This window comes from Narcine bancroftii, chromosome 11, assembly GCF_036971445.1.
Source record: "Narcine bancroftii isolate sNarBan1 chromosome 11, sNarBan1.hap1, whole genome shotgun sequence".
NCBI lineage: Eukaryota > Metazoa > Chordata > Chondrichthyes > Torpediniformes > Narcinidae > Narcine > Narcine bancroftii.
Genome location: NC_091479.1, coordinates 87,062,175 through 87,086,333, shown reverse-complemented (window position 1 = coordinate 87,086,333; position 24,159 = coordinate 87,062,175). Strand labels below are relative to the sequence as shown.

Here is a 24,159-nt window from a genome sequence, read left to right as displayed (position 1 = left end):
AATGGTTACCGCTCAGGAAGGGACAGTTTTCAGAGAGAGATTCATTGTACGATGGCACCCAGAACTGATTCAATTTTAATCAGCCACTCCAGTGTCTTTCTGACGAAACCTACCTGTGTGTGTGTGTGTGTCTCTCTCTCTGAGAGAAAGCCTGTTTGACTCTCTCTACTTGCAAAACCACATGACCCTCTTAGAACAGCTCCAGAAAATCTGCAGCTCCAATAAGATCTTTCATCTGTTGCCTTTTTGTAAACAACAATCCATTAGTGAAGTCACTTGGGCACTCTCCAAAGCTCTTGCAAAGTCTGTTGGCCCCAACATGTCTAGCATGGGGCAGAACTCCAGTATTTTAAATAAGATCTGTTTTAAAGTATTTGTATGTGACCTATTCGAACAAACCTTTCCCACTTTATCTCCCAAAAACATATCTATATACACTGTCACATTATGCCCTAGCTTTAACTTGGTATCAAACTTCTGGGTATGGGGATGTGCTCTGCTCAGGTTTTTTTTCTCCAGTCAGAGAATAGATGATTTGGTCGTCAAAGCCTCCCTTCTAGATGGTTTATTTAGCAGTTGTTTGCTGAACAAGTAATTTTAGGCTACTGCCTCTCTGGACTATACTTCACCCTGGCGAGGACTTCACAGAGCCCATCGAAGTTCCAAAGGGTGAGCATGTTTCTCTCCCCCTGTCGCCAGTAGGCATCCACTGTTTGCCCACTCTGCAATGTTGTTGGCTTATGACATGCTAATGGGGCCTGAAAATTAAAGTTAGACCCAGCAGGCTACTGAAGCCATTGGAATTGAGTTTCTAGCTCAGGCTAACATCCACCCAGAGTTTGCCAGGATATTGGCATGAAAGTCAAGTCAAGTCAGCTTTATTTATCATTCATACCATGCTCACATGGTAAAGATGAGATAGCATTTCTCCAGAACCATGGAGCATATTTACATAAATATAAGTTAAACACATTCAAATATTAAGAAGTATACAGAAACAGTCCATAGTACCCTATCCACAAATGTTCTGAGAGTTCAGGTATGATGGCTCATGGGGGGGGGGGGGGTGGAGAAAGCTGTTGCCCAGTTAGACACAAGGGCCCAAGTGCTGCAGTATCTCCTACCAGAATCCAGAGAGGAGAACAATTTATTGAAGGGTATGTGGACCCCTTCACAATGTTTATTGCCTTTCGCCTGCATAAACTGTGTAAGTGCCCTTCATGGTAAGAAGAGAGCCCCCAATGATCTTTTCTGCTACTATCCTCTGCAGGGTCTTGCTGTCTGAGGAGGGTCAGCTTCCAAACCAGGCAGTGATGCACTTGCAAAGGATCCTCTCATTATATCCTCTGTAGAATGTAGTGAGGATGGAGGGAAGAAGATGCAGGAGGTAGAGGGGCTGTTGGGCTTTCTTGGCTATGGAGCTTCTGTCCACCAAGTGAACTCCAAGAACTTAATTCTCTTGACAACCTCAATGGTGGAGCCGTCAATGGTCAGCAGAGCGTGGTCCACCTGGGCCTCCTTAAAGTCGACAACCATCTCTTTTGTTTTATTAATGTTCAGATACAGGTTGTTGGTTGTGCACCAGTCTGTTAGTGATTGCTCCTCATTCATCTGTGTATTCTGACTCATGATTCTTACTGATAAGGCCCACCACGGTCGTGTCGTCAGCGAACTTGATGATGTGGTTTGAGCTGTGTTTAGCTGCACAGTCGTGGGTCAGCGGACTGAACTGCAATGGGCTCAGCACACAGCCCTGGAGGACCCCTGTGGCTTCTAAGCCAAAGAAAATCAGGGATTGGAAATGAGGGTGATGTCAATATGCAATTCTTTATATTTCCTTATGATATAGTCCACTTGGCCCATTGCTCACAGAACAATCCAATTCCCCACCTAGCTTTACCTGTAACTTTTTCTCCCCAACATTTCCATCAATTACTCTAGATCAATGATTTTCAAACTTTTTCTTTTCACTCACATACCACATTAAGAAATCCCTGTGCCATAGGTGCTCCGTGATTAGTAAGCGATTATTTAAGGTGGTATGTGAGTGGAAATAAAAAGTTTGAAAACCCCTGGTTTAGATTCTTCCACTTACTTAATTGAATCAATTTACAGTGGCTACCAACCAGCATGTATTTGGGATATGAAAGGAAACCAGTGCACCCGGATGAAGGCCACACCATCACAAGGGGTACATCCAGACTGCACACATACTGTACATCACTGGGAGTTAGGATAGAGCAGGGGTGGGCACCTTTTTTTAAAAAAAAACTTACATTCCACCTTAAGTATTCCCCATGCCATAAGTGCTCTGTGATTAGTTAGGTAGTATGTGATGGTTAAAAAAAAAGGTTGAGAACCACTGCTTTAAATCCAATTGTCAATGAAATATTTTGCTTGAGAAAATTTGTCATTGCCCCATTTCCTTTGGACTTATGAAACTGTGTATATAACGGTTTGATTAAAACAGTGATTTTTCAAACCTTTTTCTTTCCACTCACATACCACCTTAAGCAATCCCTTACTAACCTCTTATGGCATAGAGAATGCTCAAGGTGGAAAGTGAGTTTTTTTTGAAAAAAAGGTTGCCCACCCCTGGGGTAAACCATGGGTCATTGGGGTTGCAAAGTAGCTGTCCTACCAGTGTGCTCTCTATGGTTGTTTTTGAAGAGGTCCAGAAAGAACCTGTTCATAATTGCATTGCATTAACTCATTTTCACTTCTGGCTTTTACATTTCTACGTTGTGGAGGCTTCCCACAGAATGTGAGCTCAGCTGAAGATAAAGGGCGATCCACAAATAGAAGCTTCAGAAGCTCAGCAAGATTGTTGAGCATGAGCCAAGAGCAGATTCAAGTACAGCATCTCAGCGGAATTGCTGCTGGGTGCTATCAAGAGAAAAGGTGCAGACCTCAAGCCAGAAAGAATTGAGTGAAATTCATTGGTTTGGTTACACTGCGTGATTCACAGGGGCAGGAGCAGAGGTGGAGTAGAAATAATATGGCGCAGATCCTGGAGTCAATGGTGAAAGATATCACGGACATGGGGAACTCCATTCCAAGAAACTTCAGTATTTATTTCTTCAGGATAATATAATATGCCAACAGCATAATTCAAAGTCTACCTGCATAACATGACCATCAGCAGTTCCCAGATTCGCCACTGTTACTTTTCCTTGTGTGAAGACTGCAATTGAAGTTAACAAGGTATTTTGGAATTGCCCCAGAAACAGGTCCAGTCGTTGAGCAGGGTTTGTAGATTCCATCTGAATTCGACTGTTTCCTCCACAAACCCTCTGTTTGCCCGATGAACTCTGCCGGAAGAAAACAAAAATTAGAAAGGGATAATTCAATTAATTCTACAATGGCATTCAAAATGGCTTGAGAAGGTTATTTATTATGTAAAGTTGATGTTAAAAAGAATCTGTTTTCTGGAATTCAAGCAACTGGCAGCCTCAAGCAAACAGGAAAAAAAAGGAAAAGAAATAGGTAAAAAATACCTAGTTCACCAATCGTGCAAAACACAACAAGCAACTGTAAAATTCCCTTATCCGGTATCTACTAACCCGCATAGGTGCTGAATACTGTAAATAAAAACCCGCTGTATTTGTGATTTTTCTGTATTAATTTATTATTCCATTTCTGTTATTTGAAAACCACTTAAACCAATATTCTCACTTTTCTGAAATATTCTCAGCAGCAAAAATGACATCAGAAGTTGAAAAGAAATTCACCCGACGTACTCGTGTGGGGCTCTGATGTACTGTTAGTGCCAGTTTACCATTTACTGCGCCTGGCCTTCCACACACTTGTCTGCATTAAATTCCATTTTTCAGCCCATTTTTCCAGCTGGCCCAGATCCCTCTGCAAGCTTTGAAGACCTTCTTTGCTGTCCACAACACCTCCAATCTCAGTGTCATCTGCAAATTTTCTGATCCCACTTACCACATTCCAACATTGGGTCCAAATTAAGGTTAAAATCCTCTCCTATCAATATTTCTTTGTGTGTCAAAAAATATCCGGCATAAACTTTTGATCCTCCTCGTTAGGCGCATATATATTGAGCAAATTCCAAAATTCTGAGTATATCTGACGCTTTTCCCTGAGGGCAGGGGAGGTTGGAACAAGAGGCCAAGAGTTAAGGGTAAGGGGGTAACACTTTAGGAGAAATATTAGAGGTGGCTTTTTCACTCAGCGAGTGGTGGCAGAATGGAATGATCTTCCGAATGAGAAAGTTGCGGCAGGGTCCCTTCTGTCATTTAAGAAAAGGTTGGATGTGTACATGGAGGTGAGGGGGTTGGACGGTTATTGGCGGAGAGCGGGAGGTTTGAGCTAGTGGAGTTGTTCTAGTGAACCGGTGGGGATTCGAAAGGCCGACGGCCTGTTTCCGCTCCGTAAATGGTTATATGGTTTATCATTGATATTGATGACAAACAACAATGGCCCCATAGCAATCCCTTAGGCACACCATTAGTCACAGGCCTCCAGTCTCAGAATGGTCTCAACAATTTTCTGACTCTCTCATTGCAATGCTGACACTCGCCTCAACAAGCTTACTGCTAGACTGGAACTAACTGGCAGGATAAATGCATGCCAGTGGTCAGCAAATGACAGGAAGCTGGCAGCATGTTTCACACCTCTGTTTTTTTTTTCCCTTCCAGGATCTGAAGGGATCTTACTCCCTTGGCTCTATCCATTTATGGAGATTATCTACTTAGGCAGGGGTCTCCAGACCTTTTTGGTTGTGGGCCACATACAGAAAAATATAAGGAGTCACGGGCCAAACAATATTAAGCCTGGCAGTTTTCAACCAGTTACACTGCAAGAAAAATGGTCTATTTAAACCAGAACACCCTGGTGGCAGTGAAAATTCATTTTCTAGCAAAATAACTACAACACTCATGAACAGTTTAACTGTTGACACTACAGTAGTTTATCGATGTGCTCACACATTGCAGTCGGCATTTTTGTTTCTGCTGCTCTTAAATTTAATTTCAATGAATACAATAAAACTTTTTAAAACTCTCATTCAAAACCAGTGCAAAATAAAAAAAAACTGGGTGCAGAAAAGATCAAGGCAGTCTCCAACATTCCTCCTCGATTCTCAGTGAATACAGTTCAAGTGTCCACCTTTATGATTATATGCTGCAATGTGTAAATCTGTAGATCAGCTATTAAAGATAAACCATTAAAATCAACAGATTATTTGCAAAACAGACAAACACACTCCTCTCTGACTTCCGTGAAAAAGTATTCATTTTCCCACTGTGTCTGAAATTTTCAACACTCCCTTGCTATTTTCCGTCTTTTCGGTTCTGCCATGTTTAATCAACTGAGGGGAAACATTTTTCTTTCAACTGACTTGAACATTTTGATCAATGAATAGTGTTGCAACAGTTGTTCAAAATGGCAGTGACATCTAGTGTTGAAACTAAGAAGTGCAATGTACAGACAGTGCAATTTATTGTGAGAGACGATGTTCCAATGGGGCCCTATTCCAGTTTATTTTTAAAATTCACCTGGACCACTTAAAAATGGCCAATGCGCCACAGTTGGCCCAGGGGCCATATATTGGCCACCTCTGATCTAAGGATTGTATTTTGTCAGCTCTGAATGAATTGGTAGGATTCTGATCTCTGAGCCTGAAAACTAGTGATTTCAGAACAAATAGACAAGCTGATGCTTCAGCCTGATGGAGATGCAGTTCTCCTGAGTAAGATGCCACAATTAGGGTTTTGTCTCTCTTAAGTGCATGCCAGAGATCCCATGGCAACCTTCTGAAGAGTAAGGAAAATATTCCTGGGGACTGTGCCAATATTTATTCTTTAATTAACATTATTGAAACAGATTATCTTGTTATGATCACATTGCACTTTGCTTTCCTTAGATTGTTGTCCATGTTACACAATGACTGACTGACTGAGTGACTAGAAAGAACTTGGAATGTTCTGAAATGATTATGAAAGGCACAAGTCTTTCCCTTAATTTATGGATGCACTCAATATTTCAGGAATGGCTGCAATATCAGGTGTCATTACTCACTGTCTGATTTATTCTTAGCATCTGAGTTCCATGACAAAGATAAAATTGAATATAGATTTTCCATTAACACTGACCTCTCTTGTCATTTCACCCTCAGAGAGTATGCATCAATCAATTTTATTTGTGTCAGACAGAGAATATTGGCAGTTTTTTAAATTATTTATGGCAATAACCAATGATCAGTAAGCCCCAGCTTTCAGCCTGAAATTACTGATGTTTGGAGCTCTAACCAAAATGTTCAAGGCAATGCCTCTGTTTGAGGCAGTAGTGGTTACCACAATGCTATTATAGCACCAGTGACATCTGGTGTTGCCTGTAATCAGTTTGTAGGTTCTCCTGTTTCTGTTTGAGTTTCCTCTGGGTGTTTCACTTACCTCTCACCCTTCAAAAATCTATGGGGTTTGTAGGTTAATTGGTGGATATGGTTGGTTACAATGCTGCATGTCTAAATCTAAAATTCCCTGAGAAGTAGATGTGAACTTTTCTCTTAGGTGACAATTTAAAAAGGAAACTTGGGTTCAGGCACAGAAACATGCTCTACAAAATTTATTGTCAAGACAGGAGTAACCACCCACAAGTCTTCTCACTGACATGATGCATCCTAACAGGGCTATTGAGGATTAAAAGACAGGAATGGCATTTTAGAACTAGAACAATGACTATGTTAGTATTTTTAATGCAACAAAACACCTTCAAGAGTAGCACAAGAGAATCATAATTGAGCCACATTAGGCTATGTTTTGGAAGTGGTCCAGAACTTGGACCAACATACAACATTAAATGAAAGGAGAGGGTTGGAGAGACAGGGAGTTTTAAATGGTGGTTGCAGGCTAGAGAGGGAAGGGGTAGGGTAGGGAGGCAGCGGGAGAGCTGATTAATCCATAATTAGCCAGGTTCCCTGTCTTTGCGTCTGAAGGAGTCCTCACAAACAATATGAAGGCATGCTTCTGATCACAGGCAATCTTCTGAGTTACATTCAATCAAGCCAAATACCTGATTACTGTTTTTTATCAGCATCACCTACGGCTCCTAGAACGCTTCCACCAGCGTTGTCTCCGCTCCATCCTCAACATTCATTGGAGCGACTTCATCCCTAACATCGAAGTACTCGAGATGGCAGAGGCCGACAGCATCGAGTCCACGCTGCTGAAGATCCAGCTGCGCTGGGTAGGTCACGTCTCCAGAATGGCAGACCATCGCCTTCCCAAGATCGTGTTATATGGCGAGCTCTCCACTGACCACCGTGACAGAGGTGCACCAAAGAAGAGGTACAAGGACTGCCTAAAGAAATCTCTTGGTGCCTGCCACATTAACCACCGCCAGTGGGCTGATATCGCCTCAAACCATACATCTTGGCGCCTCACAGTTCGGCGGGCAGCAACCTCCTTTGAAGAAGACCGCAGAGCCCACCTCACTGACAAAAGACAAAGGAGGAAAAACCCAACACCCAACCCCAACCAACCAATTTTCCCCTGCAACCGTGTCTGCCTGTCCCACATCGGACTTGTCAGCCACAAACGAGCCTGCAGCTGACGTGGACATTTACCCCTCCATAAATCTTCGTCCGCGAAGCCAAGCCAAAGAAGAAGACATATGCCAACTAGGATGCTGCCAACTTCTAGCACTGAACCCTTCACTAAATCATTGACCCCTAGGAGGATGAGAAAATTACAAATCACTAAAATAATATATTATTAATTAATCTTTTTCCTTGATCATTGCTCGTTGTTTCAGTCTGTCCCAGGACATCACTGCAGGAGTTCCCGTGTCCAAAACCAAATACTCATAAGTTAGATCCGAGAAATCTGCAGCATAGAACAGGCCCTTTGGCCCACATTGTTGTGCTGACAATAATAACCTACTCTACCAACGACCTAGAATGTCCCTACTGTATAACCCACCATTTTTCCCTATTCCATGAACCTATCTTAATATATCCTATTATACCCGCCTCCACTATTGTTGCTGGCAGCCATTTCTTGGATCCACCACAGTCTACATAAAGGACTTACCTTTTACATCCCCCCTGTACTTACTCTCAAGCCCCTTAAAATGATGCCTCCTGGTTGGAGTCATCTCATCCCTGGGAAGAAGCCTTTGGCTATCCACACAATAAATGACTCTAATCATCTTGTGCACCTTTATCAGGTCATCCTTCATTCTCTGTCACTCAAGGAGAAAAGACCTAGTTCACTCACTATATCCTCATTAAATATGCTCTTTATCCAGGCAACATCCCTGTAAATCTTGTCTGTCCCCTGTCTAGAGCATCTACATATATGCTGTAGTGAGGTGACCAAAACTGAACACAATATTCCAAGTAGGGTCTAACCAAAATCATAAGATTACCTCACTGCTCTTGAACTTGATCTAATGGTTAACGAAGACCAACACCTTCTTAACAGTACCGTCAACCTTTGCAGCAGGTTTGAATGTGCTATGGGCATGGACCCCAAGATCTCTCAGAGTCCTCCCATGAACATTGTCTTCTGCCTTCAAATTCTTTCTTTCTTCTTTGGCTTGGCTTCGCGGACAAAGATTTATGGAGGGGTAATGTCCACGTCTGCTGCAGGCTCGTTGGTGACTGACAAGTCCGATGCGGGACAGGCAGGCACGGTTGCAGCGGTTGCAAGGGAAAATTGGTGGGTTGGGGTTGGGTGTTGGGTTTTTCCTCCTTTGTCTTTTGTCAGTGAGGTGGGCTCTGCGGTCTTCTTCAAAGGAGGTTGCTGCCCGCTGAACTGTGAGGCGCCAAGATGCACGGTTGGAGGCGATATCAGCCCACTGGCAGTGGTCAATGGGTCAGGCACCAAGAGATTTCTTTAAGCAGTCCTCTTCTTTAGTGCACATCTGTCTCAGTGGCCAGTGGAGAGCTTGCCATAGAATACGATCTTGGGAAGGCGATGGTCCTCCATTCTGGAGACGTGACCCACCCAGCGCAGTTGGGTCTTCAGCAGCATGGATTCGATGCTTGCGGACTCTGCCAGCTCGAGTACTTCGATGTTGGTGATGAAGTAATTCCAATGAATGTTGAGGATGGAGCGGAGACAGCGCTGATGGAAGCATTCTAGGAGCCGTAGGTGATGCCAGTAGAGGACCCATGATTCGGAGCTGAACAGGAGCATGGGTATGACAACGCCTTCAAATTAGACTCACCAAAATGAACTATCTTGTACTTTTTCCAACCGCCATTTCTCAGCCCAGCTCTGCATCCTATCAATGTTCCTTTTTAATCTCTGGCAACTTTCCCAGACTATCCACAACACCACCCACGTTTATGTCATCTACAAACTTACTAACCCTCCCTTCCACTACACCATCTAGGTAATTTATAAAAGACTCAAAGCAAAGGGGTCCCAGAACAGATCCCCACTGGTCACCGACTCCATTCAGAATATAAATCATTACCAAGATCGCACAGGGAATCATTGCAGATGAATGAAGAATGTTCAACTCCACTTGGGGATTCTTCAAGAAATGAAGCAACATTGCCTGCATGTAGCAAGACTGAGGTAGCAGTCAGACATCAGCTAATAAGTGGCAAGTAGCATTCATACCAGAAATGCCAGACCGTGACCATTTCTGACAAGATAGAATTTAAACTCCCATCAGTGATATGATCATTGCAGAGTTTCATCAACATCAGGGAAAGAGCAGGGGTGGAGGGGTGGTGCAATGTCACTGTTGATCAGATGTTCAACTGAGCCTGCAACAAGAACATCATGGCTGGAAGAACAGTCTGGGCAGAAGCAGAGTCTCCAGTGGTAAGTGACTCACTCGATGACTCCTCAAAGATGGAATGCTCTCCACTTGTCTGGATGAGTACAGCTCTGACATGATTCAATACCATCCAAAACAAAATAGCCCACTTGAACGGTATCTCATCAATCATCCTAAACAGTCATTTCCTCCATCATCAATGCATAGTAGCAACAAAATGCTAATTTGGTTACTGAACAGCCCCTCCTGAAAAATGCAGCAAATGTAAGGGAACACCGCAATTAACATTTTCTCTCCACATTATCAATTATACCTCTGGGGAAATGTATAATTGTTCATTTCTTGTTACTGGGTCCAATTCTGGAACTCCCCATCTGACCACACTCCTGGCAGCTTGGTGGGAGAGACCAGAATTAGGGTCAGGATTTAGGGCGGAGGTGAGGAGGAACTGCTTTCCCAAGAGGTTGGTGAATCTGTGAAATTCGCTGTCCATTGAAAATAGTGGAGGCGATCTCACTAAATATATTTAAGACAAGGTTGGCTATACTTTTACATTGTAAGAGAATTAAGGAATATGGGGTAAAGGCAGGTAGGTAGAGAGGAGCCTATCATCAGATCAGCCAACGAGCTCATTGAAATGGTGGAGCGGGCTGGATGGCCGACTCCTGCTCCTATTTCTTATATTCTTTTATTTCCCTTGATGCGAACCTCTAGGTCCATGCATTATAGACTCAGAATGTGCGGATACCCATTTAAGGCTGACTTGTGAATCAATGGAATTCCTTGTTCTAGAAAACCAAGGAGGCTCGACCTTTACATATATTCACAGCTGAGTTGGATAGGATTGTAAATACCAAGGGAATTAGAGACAGGGATATGAGGTACAGAATCACACATCACAGAAACATTGCCTTCAGATCACTCAGTCCAAGCCAAGCATCAGGCATCATTTTTTAAAATATAAACACACCGATCCCATTTTACTTTCCTCACCTTTCCATGTGGTTCACAAACAATTATAATAAATAATAGGATGAACATTTGTAGATTTTGGCTGCAGTCAACAGCATGGAGACCTGCTTTAAACATGACAGTAAGTTTGAAATTGAACTTTTTGTTCATTGCTTCAAGACTGTTGAAATGTTAAGGACAGGTTTGAAACAAAATGGCATGAGGTTTAGAGGTAACAAAGATAGGGTGGGGTGAGCAATGAGCCATGTCATTGGAGTAGAATTAGACCATTTGGCCCATTGAGTTTATTCTGCCATTGGATCATGCCTGAGCTCTCTTTTTTAATACCATTCTCCTGCTGAGAAATAAAGGGCTTCCACATGAAATGTCACCCATTCTTCATCTCCTGTTGATGCTGCCTGACCTACTTAATTCCTCCAGCAGGTTTTGATTAGCTTCAGATTGGAACATCTGCAGTCTCCTGTGTGTCTCATGGTTGTTTGAATTACTGGTACTCAATGCAGAGGATGAAGGAGAAGAGTACTGAAGGCATCTCAGTAAAACCATGAAATGTTAAGAACAGGAGCATTTAACAGAATCTTACCATGGTGTTAATTTTATTCTGTGTGTGCATGTTGATGTATGGATGTGGTTGGTTTCCAACTTAACCAACATAAAGTTTCAATAAATGTTCATTCATGCTGGGCATTATTGATGTTTGGCTTTCTTTAATCTTGAGACCAATTCCAAGTTAGAATAAAAATAAAATTATCCCATTTTCTTCCATTGTTATGAGCCCAGAGGACCCATAAACCCAGCAGCAATAGATATTCACCAAGATAAATGGTTACTTAAACAAAAGTTGCTTTTAATTATCTTTAAACATGAAAACAGAATCACACTTTAACATTACTATTGACTTAACCAACCTAACTTAACCCCCTTCTAATTCTAAGCGCACGTGCATGTAATGTGTGCCTAAGTTCAGAAAAGCTCTTTGGTTCACAGTCCAATCTCACTTCTCATTCCTCCAAGTTCACTAGTTGCAGGCAATTCTTATATTGTGCAAGGAATTTAACATTTATAAAGTTCACCAGGCTTTGGTGCTTGAAAGGTAAATGGTTACCACTCAGGAAGGTTCTTATCAGGTTTCAGAGAGATTTGTCATTCCAGGACATCCACAACTGATTCCTTTTCAACCAGCCACTCCTGTATATTGCTGATAAAACTTGACCCCTTCGGGGTTCTCCAGATGATAACCTTTTTCTTTCAGGTCACCAGAGTTCCTTTTTGTTTCTCTTATTCCAAACGAAATATTAGACAGCCAGTCCTCTCCTTTTGCATGAACCACAAGGCCTTTGAACTCACAACCTGTCTTCCAAATGGGATTTTCCACAAGCTTGCCAGCTTGTCCTGTTCCAGTCCCAGCTGCTATTGCTGGCTGTAACACTGTAGAAGTGATGTGTGTGTGTGTGTGTCTCTCTCTCTCTCTCTCTCTCTCTCTGAGAGATTCTCTATGCTTGAAAAACCACATGACCCTCTTAGAACAGCTCCAGACAATCTGCGGCTCCGACAAGCTCTTTCATCTGTTGCCTTTTTGAAAACAACAATCCATTAGTGAAGTCTCTTGGGCACTCTCCAAAGCTCTTGCAAAGGCTGTGGGGCCAATATGTCTAGCATTACCAGAGCTCCAGTATTTCAAATAAGATCTGTTTTATTAAAGTCTTTGTATGTAACCTACTTTAACAAACCTTTCCCAATTTATCTCCCAAAAACGTATCTATATATTCTGTCACACCGTGCTTGTCAACCCCTCTTGAAATGACACCGGGTAAAATAATTAACAAAACAAACTGTACAATCGACTCGAAACATATTTGGAATGCACATTCTGAATTTTTGCTAGATTTCACAAAAAGAAATGAACTGCACTTGTCAATGCCTCTGGTTTCATGGATAAATAAGTACAGTAATTTGCAGTGTCTTACACATTCGCTGAACAAAGAAAAATCTTGGCATAGGCTAGAAATCACCAACAACAACAACAGTGGATTAAAAATAAGGCTATACATTCAGAATCATAAGGCTTTCAGTGAATTGTAATCTTTTCATGGTTTAAACATCTCCAAAAACACACACGTTGTCCACCACACAATTCAAAATCAATGTCTATTATGTAAAATTTGCTGAGCCACACTCTCCTTCCTACATTGTGAAAGCAGCTTTGTCCACTGACATGATGCAAGTCATAGATGAGGTTGCTATCTAAGTTTAGATCACGTTCGTGGTGAAAAACATTGCTGCCAGCTAATTACAGTTAATAATGTTACTTTGTATGCTCTGCTAATACACAAGGGGTGATTTCAGCAATTTCTTTATTCATGTTTCAAAGAGTATCATGTAACAATAATCACTGAGCACCCACATTTACTGTGACACCATTTCAGTGTGTGCACACCAAGCTTAAAATAAAACACCTTATACATAATAGACATCAATGGTTTTTATACAAATAAATGCATGTCTACTATCACAAGAACAAAACGCTGCAATCATTTTGCCAATGTTTCCATCCTCATGTCGTTTTCTCATTTTACTCTCCAATTGAGGGGAATACATAAAGCATCTTGGAGTAATTACTGCAGGATGGCCTAGAGTCTAGACCTTCTCTCCCTGCTCCTAATCTCCAACAATTTTCCAGGTTCCTTCCACCTGGTCTCCTGTAAGAATGCTATCTCTTTCTCCCAGTTTCTCCGCCTTCACCTCCTCGGTTCTCAAGATGAGGCCTTCCATTTCAGGACATTGGAAATGTCCTCCTTGTTCAGGGAACGCTGCTTCAGGTCTTCTGTGGCCAATAAAGTCATTGCCTGCATTTCCTCCACCCTTGGTGAATTTCAATGTACAAGATATGTTCCGCGAATCCCTTGCCCAAACAGAAATCATCCTCACTTTCAAATCTTCCCATGGCCTTGCACATGTGCAAACTTCTCTATTCTTCAGTTGGCTCTTTTGTGGCATGATGGTGTGAGCTTCAATCACCATGGTTTTATTAAGAATGTCATCCTTGAGATCTCTAGCTCTATGGCTATCTTTAGAAAATCTTGCCGAGTTAAACCTTTACAGCCTAACCTTTGCTCATTAACTGGACCGTGGCTCTTTGTAAATTACATTAATAATTTATCTGATTTCCCACTTTTCTCCACAATTCTTCGATTCCCCCTCACCATTCTCAGTAAATCATCACAGATTTGTTTTCTTATCTTGATGGTAGATTGCTGTGATGCATTGAATTCATCATATTTATGTGACTCAGTCAAATAGGCCGGCAATATTAATATACAAAGGCTGACCATTAAGGTGGACCAAGAGAGAACATTGTTTATGAACTGGTGGCAAGGAATGTTGCAAGAATTTGAATGGAGATAACTTTTTTGAATGGAGATATCTTTTCCTTTTCAATATTTTTATTAACATTGAAATTTCACACCCAAAAATATAGAGTACATATGGATATACTGTATGTAAAAGTCATGGGAATATCAACCATTGGTTTATATCAGGGGCCCCTAAACCTTTTAGGCCATCGACTCCTTCATGGAATCCTTGAGCCCTCATAAACCCCCAGGCATGTACAACAAATACATAAATAATAAAGTATATGTTCAGTATGATATGTATTGAGGGGAACTGAATTCCATATGCATGCTGTCCAGGCCTTCCAGCAACAGCACAAACTTTGTTAAAACACCCCCATCGCTTAGTAACAAATCTGTAAATTAACAATCAAGTGATTACAATAACAGTAAAAAAAACACACACACCTTTGCTTCTGGCCAGAAAGTTGCCAAAAGGAGCTGGGCTCAAGTCTTCAGCATCGGCGATGGCAACTCCATTCTTAACATCGGGTATGGTGCCATCTGCATCGAAAAAGTCGCCGTGGGCTCCCGGGAAGGAGCAGGATACTCTGGTTCCACAATTCTTTCAACCCCAAAAGTTCAATCGACCCCCTGGCATTTTAAACCTCTTTGATAATCCCATTGACCCCGCCCCCAGGGGTCAATATCATTCACTTTGGAGACCCCTAGTTTATATGTTCCCAAACCCAATCTCATATTCCAGTACAGGATAATTTTCTGTGCTTCTGAAATTTTTAGAAACTTTCTCATTTTGCTTTGAAGAGACTTCTATTTTTCCTCCTCATGTTGTTGAGCCATCCTTTTCCTGGTTTGTTCATTCCCTTCAGATTTTAGTCCATGTTCCACTATTGCATTCCCTACTACATTGAGCTAATGAATCAGGGCAACACACCCACTGTTCTTTTCCACCTTTCCATAGCAAAACAAAAATACATCAAAAACATTTTTTTTTAATTTTGAGATTCAATGACTTCCACTTGAATTAGTCAATTTACTTGTGGGTCAAGAGGTCTAATTTTAGTTCGTGTTTAAAATTTGTATAATTTGTTAACTTAGTTCTTGACATTTACTTTGGAAGAATTCAAAACTACAAACCAAATAAAAGTTAAAACTTTGTTGGTAGGTACTTTTAGATTCTTTGTGAAATAGGGCCTACTGAACAAATCATGTCTACAACACTTGGAGGCAATTCTGAACATGAAGCGGTTTGCCTTTCACCTTGAGCTAAGGCTACAAGCCTCTTCACGTTGCTCAGCACAACCTTAGATTCGACGGTGCATTTCACCCTCACATTCATGATGATGTTATGTAATACAACCAGAGTGGTGAATTTGTTGCAACTTGAAGCACTGGCTACTTTTTAAATTTCCTTCTGTAGTTGCGAATGCACCATTGTTACATTCAAGTGTGGTGCGGCATTAACACCCAATTCATGACTTGGTGCACCTAGACCGATTTCTTTCCTTAAAGCCATCTTTAGAGTAGAATTTATAGCTATACAACCAACTGATTCATACTTGCTTCCTCTACAATAATAGAGGTTTTATTTTTTTTTAAATTGGTATTTACAATTGATTTGCATTCTTCAAATCTCTTCTCAGAGAGATAGAAGCTAAAAGTTCAAAAACAACATTCCTTTTAAACAGACAATGAAGTGTCTCTAACAGAGTTTATAACACTGATGCAAACATTGTATTATATAAAACACAATAAACCACCCATATTCACCCCATTCAACACAACAGATAAAAGGCATCAAAACCATGGGAACACCATCCTCTAGAACAGGGGTGTCAAACTCAAATTCACAGAGGGCCAAAATTAAAAACTTGGACTAAGTCGTGGGCCAAACTAAATATTGATTGAAAATTTTCAACAACATCTGCATGTTTTCTCTTCTTTCAACATACGTAATGTTAAACTTTTTCTTATTAAAATAAATGTTTAATAATAATTTTGGTTAAACTCTTTCCAGAAGAAGCATTAACAAATGAGAAATAAAATGTTCAATAAATAATATTTCTCTATAGCCTTTAAGCTCCTTTTAAATGTATTTTTTTTCCACAAGCCAACAAGTCAAAAAAATAACAACTTGCTTCAATGACAAACAGGTTTGTCCTTTAAAATGATGAACATATAGTCTGTCTCCCACCTGTCTTGAAAGGTCCTGTTTTCTGTCTTTCGTTTGGCCATTTTTCGTAAGGGGTTTATTACGTGTGAGTTGGGCGACAGGTCGCAGATGCCAATGAAAGTAAAGAGAGGAGGTGGGGGTGATTAGCGGGCTGACGGGCCGGTGCCAATGCATTTGCAAAGCATTCTGGGATTTGTAGTATTAGCTGTGCATGCGCTATACTGGCGCGGCGGCCAGCGGGCCAGCTCTAATACATATTTGATATGATCTTGCGGGCCAAATATAATTATATCACGGGCCAAATTTGGCCCGCGGGCCTGAGTTTGACATGTGTGCTCTAGAAGTTGCCTCCAAACCACATACCATCCTCACGTGGAAACATCATCCCCTCCACCTTTTTATTCAGGTGCTCAGGCTCCAACCATTGGTTACACTGATATATTTTTGCCTCCTGTGGATGCTGAGTGACCTGCTAAGTTTCTCCCGCCATGTTGTGTATGTGCTATTCCTTCGCTGTTACCTGGAGCATTGTGAACAGCTTTGGGCTCCTCATTTAAGAAAAAATGAGCAAACATTGGAAAAGGTTCAAAGGAGGTTTGATAGAATGATTCTGGGAATGAAAGGGTTATCAAATGAGGAGCATATGATAGCTCTTGGCCTGTATTCGATGGAGTGAAAGATGAAAGTCTGTGATTGTTATTAAAAACATACCGAAATGCTGGAGAAACTCAGCCGGTCTTTTTAGCGTCTATAGGAGACAAAGATATATTGGCAACGGTTTGGGCCTGAGCCCTTCAAGGAACAAGCAGAAAAGGCCAGTAGCAGGAAGTTTCAGAATTCAGACAATGGGGGAGGAATCCAGACCAAGAAAAGGTGTTAATTGGATGTGATAAGGGACCCAGGTAAGAATTTATCATGTTTGTGCGAAAGGAGATGGGATAGAGAGACAGATAGGGAAATGTGACAGGAGGAGGAAGATGGGTGGGGGGGGGGGGTGGGGGGAAGGTGTTAGTTAAAGCCAGAGATTATATTAATGTCATCTGGCTGGGAGGGTTCCCAGTCGGAAGAGGAGGTGTTGTTCCTCCTATTTTTGAATGGTCTCAATCTGTTAGTACATGAGACCATGGACAGACATGTCAGCAAGGGAATGGGATGAAGAATTCAAATGGGTGGCCACTGGGAGATCCACGCTATTGCGGCAGACAGAGCTGAGGTGCTCAATAAAGCAATCTCCAGTCTGCGTCTCTGATGTAGAGGAGACCACAACAGGAGCACCGGATGCAGTTGATGACCCCTGCAGATTCATGTGAAGCTTAGCTTCACTTGGAAGGACTCTTTGGAGTTCCGAATGGTGGTGAGGGAAGAAGTGTGCACATCTCCTGCGTTCACTGGGGTAGGTCCTAAGCAGATGATCAGTGGGGAGGGAGGAGTGGACAAGAGAATCATGGTCCCTGCAGATGGCAGAAAGGGGAATTTATTGGACTTTAGGATCTCATTGAAACATTTTGAATATTGAAAGGTTGTTTCTCATGATGGGAAAGTCTAGGACAAGAGGGCATAACTTCATGATTTAAGCGTGTCAGTTTAGAACAGAGATATCTTGGAATTTGTTCAGCCAGAGGGTGGTAAATCTGAAGAATTTGTTGCCACAGGTGGTTATTGAGGCTAGGTCATTGGGGGTATTTAAGGCACAGATTGATAGGTTCTTGATGCCAGGGGATCAAAGGTTATGGGGGAGAGGTTAGGCCGGGTATTGGGGTTGTGGGAAAATGGATCAGCTCATGATTAAATGGAAGGGCAGACTCAATGAGCTGAACAGCCTATTTCTACCCCTAATGGTTTTAAAATCCAAGAACTCCCTCCCAAACTGTATTGTGGGTTTAGCCACACAAGGACTACAGTGGTTTAATGGTCCAAGTCACCACCACTTTCTCAATAACAATGGAACAGAAAATGGTGAATGAATCATACAATTTTAGGCAACATTCACAGAATGTGAATAATTAAGGTCATTCAATATATTTTAATTTTGTAACTGTGCCTGATCAATCATCCCCCATATAGAGGAGATATCCAGCTTTCAGATTCAGTTCATTGATATTAAATTCATCCTGCTGTCACCAGCAGTTAAACAAAGTCATGAAATAGTCCGATAGAAAGAAAGTTAAAAAAAAACATCATCTTAATTCACTGTTGTTTCCAAATGAGGATTAAAATATTCTGTTTTAAAAGTATCATTTTTTTCCTTACACAATACTTGTGGATTTTCCTTCATTTGAACACTCATGGACAAGACAAATCAATATTGACCATTACTAGATACGAATCTCAGCTCATGAGGGACGGAGTCTATCACAATGTAAGTGCCTTCACAGGGAGAAATCAATCTGCTATGTCAATTTGTGTAATTAAACAAAGAGATATGGATACACTCATAGAACTAATGAATTCAACATGTACATGATGTTCCTTCAAGGAATGTAAGAGTTTTAATCAATACTTTAAAAAAAAACACAGCTTATTTTCCACATTTAATGCCCATAGCCTGTTCAAATTCCAGCAATTTATTTAAATAAATGTATGCAGGTAGTTAAGCAGATGATGTGATATTTACTTTAGCAATTGGCTTTTCTGGTTCCCTCTCGATCAGCAAAGGTTAGTGCAACATCAATAAGATGCAAGTAAAGATAGCTACCATAAACTTTGCATTAAAGTTGACAAGCAGTTTCCTCAATTTGACCCACTGGGCTCCTCCAGCATTTTGTGTTTTTTTAAAAATCTCAAAATAAAGACATTGGAATCAGCAGGAGCGTCGTAAGCTAATAGTTTCATCTACACACGTGGTTATAAAACGGAGTAAGTAGGAAAACTAGCATTAGAAAGGAGAAAAAGTATTTAAGGTCACGGGATGAAGATAGGAAAAGAAGAAATCATCAATCAGCGGAATTAGAGCAGATTGCCAAAAAAAAGTTAAAGCGCTTATTGAACTGAAATCTGGCTCCTGATCACAATACTTTCATACAATATATGTCTGCTATTTACAATTTGCTTTAATTTTAATGCAGTCATCGAAGTTTATCTAAAATTGAATAGTTACAGCCGTCAATCCATGAAAGAAATACACTTGCACGTATTACAGAGGTTCCGTATAATTTCTCTTCATAATTGCATCCATTTCCTGGGAATAAAACCGTCATGGTTGTGCAAGAGAGTGCAATGAGCTTGTTTTCACAGTGAATGAATTGCACTAATTTCCTCATCATGACCGACAGTTGAATGAGTTGGTCGCCTTCTTTACAACAACTGACAAGGGCATCATTTCATTAAGATAGCTTTCAACAACTGCAACTGTCCACAGAATCTGTGGCACCCAGTGATGCAGTGCTGCCTTCTTCACAGTTCTGATGACCTGGCTTTGAGCCAGACCTTCGGTGTAGTCTGTACGGAGTTTGCATATTATCCCTGTGATTGTACGAGTTTCCTCCTGGTGCTCCTACATCTCATAGCATTCATCCCTGAGGTACCTGAGTAATTATGTTCTTCCATTCTTACATCTTGCAGCTACTCTTTCCATTTGGTATTATTGATCTGATATTTCAACAATGCTCCTCCTCGATTATGCTTTGCTATGTGGTGGATTCACCTCCCTTGTGACGATGGCTATTGGAGATTTTACTAAAATATCAATAAGGTGATCTGAAAGTGTTATTGATGGCTTTCAAAAGAATACTCCAACCCTCAATGGAAATACTTATAAACAGGGGATCAAAATTTTTATAATCGAGTTGAGATTATATTAATGCAACATTTTGCTGAAACCTGATGATTTATACCTTAACAACATAATCTGTTTTATTTGAAAACAATGAAAAGACATTTCCTCTGGACAGGTTTATTTCCATGCTACATTCTCATGTGATGTGGGAGGAAGGCATTAGCCCACTGAGTGTAGTTCTGAGCAAACCCATCAGGCTCATTCCCATTTGTTGATGAAGAGTTTCCCCCAGTAATATACACTGCTGGGGCTTTTCTACCCCCTTCCTGATGGTATTAGTGTGAAGAGGGCATGGCCTTCCTTTGGAACAAAAAGGTAGCCAGGGTCTCCATGCAGAAATTAACATGGGACTATGGTCTGGGTGGAGTGAGTTTACCAGATTTCAAAATATATTACTGGGCAGCCCAGTCAAGGTGGATCACCTTGCTCTTTGACGGGGGAGGTACACCATTGTGGGCACAAATTTGTTTACAGACGATAGGTGAGAAAGTGTCAGGAGAATTTATTTATTAATGGGATGCCAAATTGTTATCTGGCAAGAAGGACATCCCTTTCTAAAACACACACTATATGTGTGGAACAAAATTAATCAATGTATTGGCCAGAAAGTGGGGTGGTCTCCAAGCTGAAGGTAAGACAAACAGCTTAGCAGGGATTCACCACACCCACCCACCCCCTGACTCAGTATAATTTAATACCATTGACTATTGATAACAAGATCCTGGATACCTGGTGCCAAAAGGGGATCAGGTGTATTGAGGACTGTTATGAATGAGGGCAGCTCATGTCATTCGAGCAGTTAAGAATTAAATAGGATTTGTCAAATAGGACACTCTTTTGCTACTTTCAGTTGAGATCTTTCCTGAGGTACAAATTGGGTCCAAACATGGCTCTACTGGAGTGCAGTGACATGAAGACTCCGATTTGAAGAGGGAATACAAAAAAAATAATTTCAGTAATGTATTTCCTGTTCCAAGCAGAGGCCCGAAACTAGGGCTTCATAGGCCAAGGCAGAGATGGGAATTGGACCTAGGTGTTACGATAGATGAACAGTGCTGGTCAGATCTGTGTCATACAATAATTAAATCACAATATAGATGGGTGCAGTATAACTTTCTTCACCAGCTATAACTCATGCCATAGAAATTGAATAAAGGTAAACCAGAAATTTTGGATCAATGTTTCAGGTGTGGCATAGAAATGGGAACCTTTGTGCAATCAAGCTGGTCATGCTCCAAGGTGAGGCCCTTTTGGGTAGAGCTAGGCCGAGCTCTAGAGAAAATCATAGGTAAAGAGTTTCCACAGGACCCAGTTATTCCTGTTGGGAAATATCATGGGCACAAGGCTTACAATGAAGCTGTCCAAATTTCAAATCCAATTTGTGTTGATCACTCTGGTGGTGGCCAGGAAGTGCATAACAGTGACCTGGAAGTCAGACTCTCATCTGGGCATTGTGCGTTGGAATATGGAAATGCAGAGCTGTGCTCCCTTGGAGAAAGTTACTTATAATCTAAGGAAAAATTATGAAACTTTTCTTAAAATCTGGCAACCATACCTGTGTTATATAGGTGCAAGGATATAATGTGGTCCACTGTGCTTTCCTGCCTGACTCTTTCCTGGGTGGAGTGGATGGGGGCGGGGAGGGAATCCATTCCAATCAGGCTAAGTCGAGATGAATGTAAGAGACCTGGAGGACAGGCATTGAGCTCCAACAGACCTTGTGGTTAATATGTTCTTTTTTAATTTGTTATTTATCCTCGGTCAGTAGTGTCTTGATTTTTTTTAATGTTAAATAAGTGTTTTTGCCTTTTCATGGAAGTTCAGTTTTTTTATTTAAATGGTTAATGTCTTCTTTTTTTGTTTTTGGTGGGGGGGGGGGGAGAGAAGGGGGATAAAACCAGACTCAGTAGAAGAAATGTAAACATACTTGATGAACGTGATTGTTGGTCTGTGAACTATTGGAATTGTGAGTTTGGAAAAATCATAAATAAAATATTTTAAAAAAAGACAGGTGGTGGGGATCCTTGAGGATAGAGGCCGCTTTCTTAAGACACCTCCTGGTGTAGATGTCCTCAGTGGAGTGAAGTCTGATGCCAGTGATGTCACAGGTCGAGTTAACAACCTTCTGCAATTTATTCTTTTCTTGAGAGTTGGCGCCTCCGTACTAGGCTGTGATGCAACCAGTCGGAATACTCTCCATGGTACACCTGTAGAAGTATTCAAGAGTCTTTGGTAACACAACGAATCTCCTCAGACACCTCACAAAGTATAGCTGCTGGCGAGCCTTCTTTGTGATTGCATCAACGTGATGGCTCCAGGACAGATCCTTGGAGATGTTGACACCCAGAAATTTGAAGCTCTTGAGCCCTCAATGAGGACTTGGTCATGTTCCACCGACTTCCTCCTGAAGTCCACAATCATCTTCTTGGTTTTGCTGACATTGAGTGCAAGGTTGTTTTCATTGCACCAGTCAACAAGCTGATCTATCTCCCTCTGGTACACTTTCTCATTGCTGTCTGTAATTCTGCCAACAACTGTGGTGTCATGGGCAAACTTGTAGATGACATTGGAACTGTGCCTGGCCATACAGTCATGGGTGTACAGCGAGTAGAGCAGTGGGACGATTGATCATCCTTGGGGTACGCCTATGTTGATAATCAGTGAGGAGGAAATGTTGTTTCCAATTCATACTGACTGTGGTCTTTCGATTCCGTTGCAGAGGTGGGTACAGAGGCCTAGAGTTTGTAGTTTCTTGACCAGGACTGAGAGAATAATGGTATCAAAGGCTGAGGTGTAGTCGATGAAGAGCAACTGTATGCATTACAGTTTTTGATGTGGTCCAGAGCTGAGTGGAGAGCCAGCAATATTGCATCTGCTGTGGAGTGATTGTGACAATAGGCAAATTGCAGAGGGCCAAGATCTTTGCTTAGGTATGTGCTAATCCTGGCATGACCTGTTCTCAAAGCATTTCATCACCGTAGAAGTTAGTGGTACTGGGTGATAGTCATTGAGGCAGCTCACACTACTCTTCTTAGGTACCAGGATGATTGATGCCCTTTTGAAGCAGGTTGGGAGGTTGAAAAAGCCCATGAAGACTCTGGCTAGTTGATTGGCGCAAGTTTTCTGTACCCTGCCAGATACGCCGTCAGGGCCTGTCGCCTTATGAGGGTTCACCCTCTTGAATGATGTTCTGATGTCACCCTCAGAGACAGATATCACAGGGTCCTCAGGCTTTTCAGGGATTCTGGTAGGCACTGATTGGCTCTTCTTTTCAAAGCGGCCATAGAGGGTGTTTAGTTCATCAGGCATTGAAGCATCTCAGCCGTCATTAGCATTTGGATTTGCTTTGTAGGCTGTAATGGCCTGCACTCCCTGCCTTAGCTGGCGTGTATCTGTCTGTCGGTAGCCTCCTTTGGAATTGCCACATTACTTCGGAGGTCGTACCTGGACTTCTTTTGAAGATCTCGATCCCCGGCCTTAAACACCCTTGTTCTCACCCTCAGCAGGTTACGAATCCTGTTTCATCCAAGGATTCTGGTTGGGGAACACCCCGTATGTGCATATTCAATTCTATGGGTCAGTTCTTGAATATGTTCCAGTCTACTGATTCAAAGCAGTCCTGCAGATGCTCCTCCACCTTCCTCGAGCACACTTTTGCCACCTTCACCACTGGTGCAGTGGTCTTCAGTCTCTGCTTGTACACTGGGAGTAGGAGTACAGCCGGGCAATCAGACTTGGTGAAGTATGGTTGTAGTATGGCTCGATATGCATTCTTCGTGGTGGTGTAGCAGTGGCCGAGTATGCTGGTTCCCCTGGTCTCATAAGTGACGTGTTGATGGTAGTTTGTCAGAGACTTCTTCAGGTTCAGATTGACATGGTGACCCCAGCAGATCCCAGGAATTTGAATCCTTGGCCTCTCCACCGCGGAGCCCTCCATGAGTTCTGCAGTCTTCTGTGCATCTCCATTCCCTGCTAATATGATTTCTTTCACAAGCCCGTTCACCTACTCTTCATTCTGCTACCTATTTGCACATAAGGATAATTTTGCACATAAGGATAATTAAACTTCCTTTGGACAACACACAAAATGTTGGAGGAAATCAGTAGGTCAGGCAGCATCCATGGGAGGC

At 41.7% G+C, this 24,159-nt stretch overlaps 1 protein-coding gene across 5 annotated transcripts in view; it reads right to left on the bottom strand.

Moving 5' to 3' along the window:
* The window catches only part of met (MET proto-oncogene, receptor tyrosine kinase), a 106,774-nt gene that overhangs the window by 44,738 nt on the left and 37,877 nt on the right, over positions 1–24,159 (bottom strand). For all 5 annotated transcript variants that reach the window (XM_069903869.1, XM_069903871.1, XM_069903870.1 and 2 more), the window contains one exon: positions 3,123–3,311. In XM_069903869.1, coding sequence (XP_069759970.1) covers positions 3,123–3,311 — 189 coding nt within the window. The remainder of the gene's footprint in view (positions 1–3,122; positions 3,312–24,159) is intronic.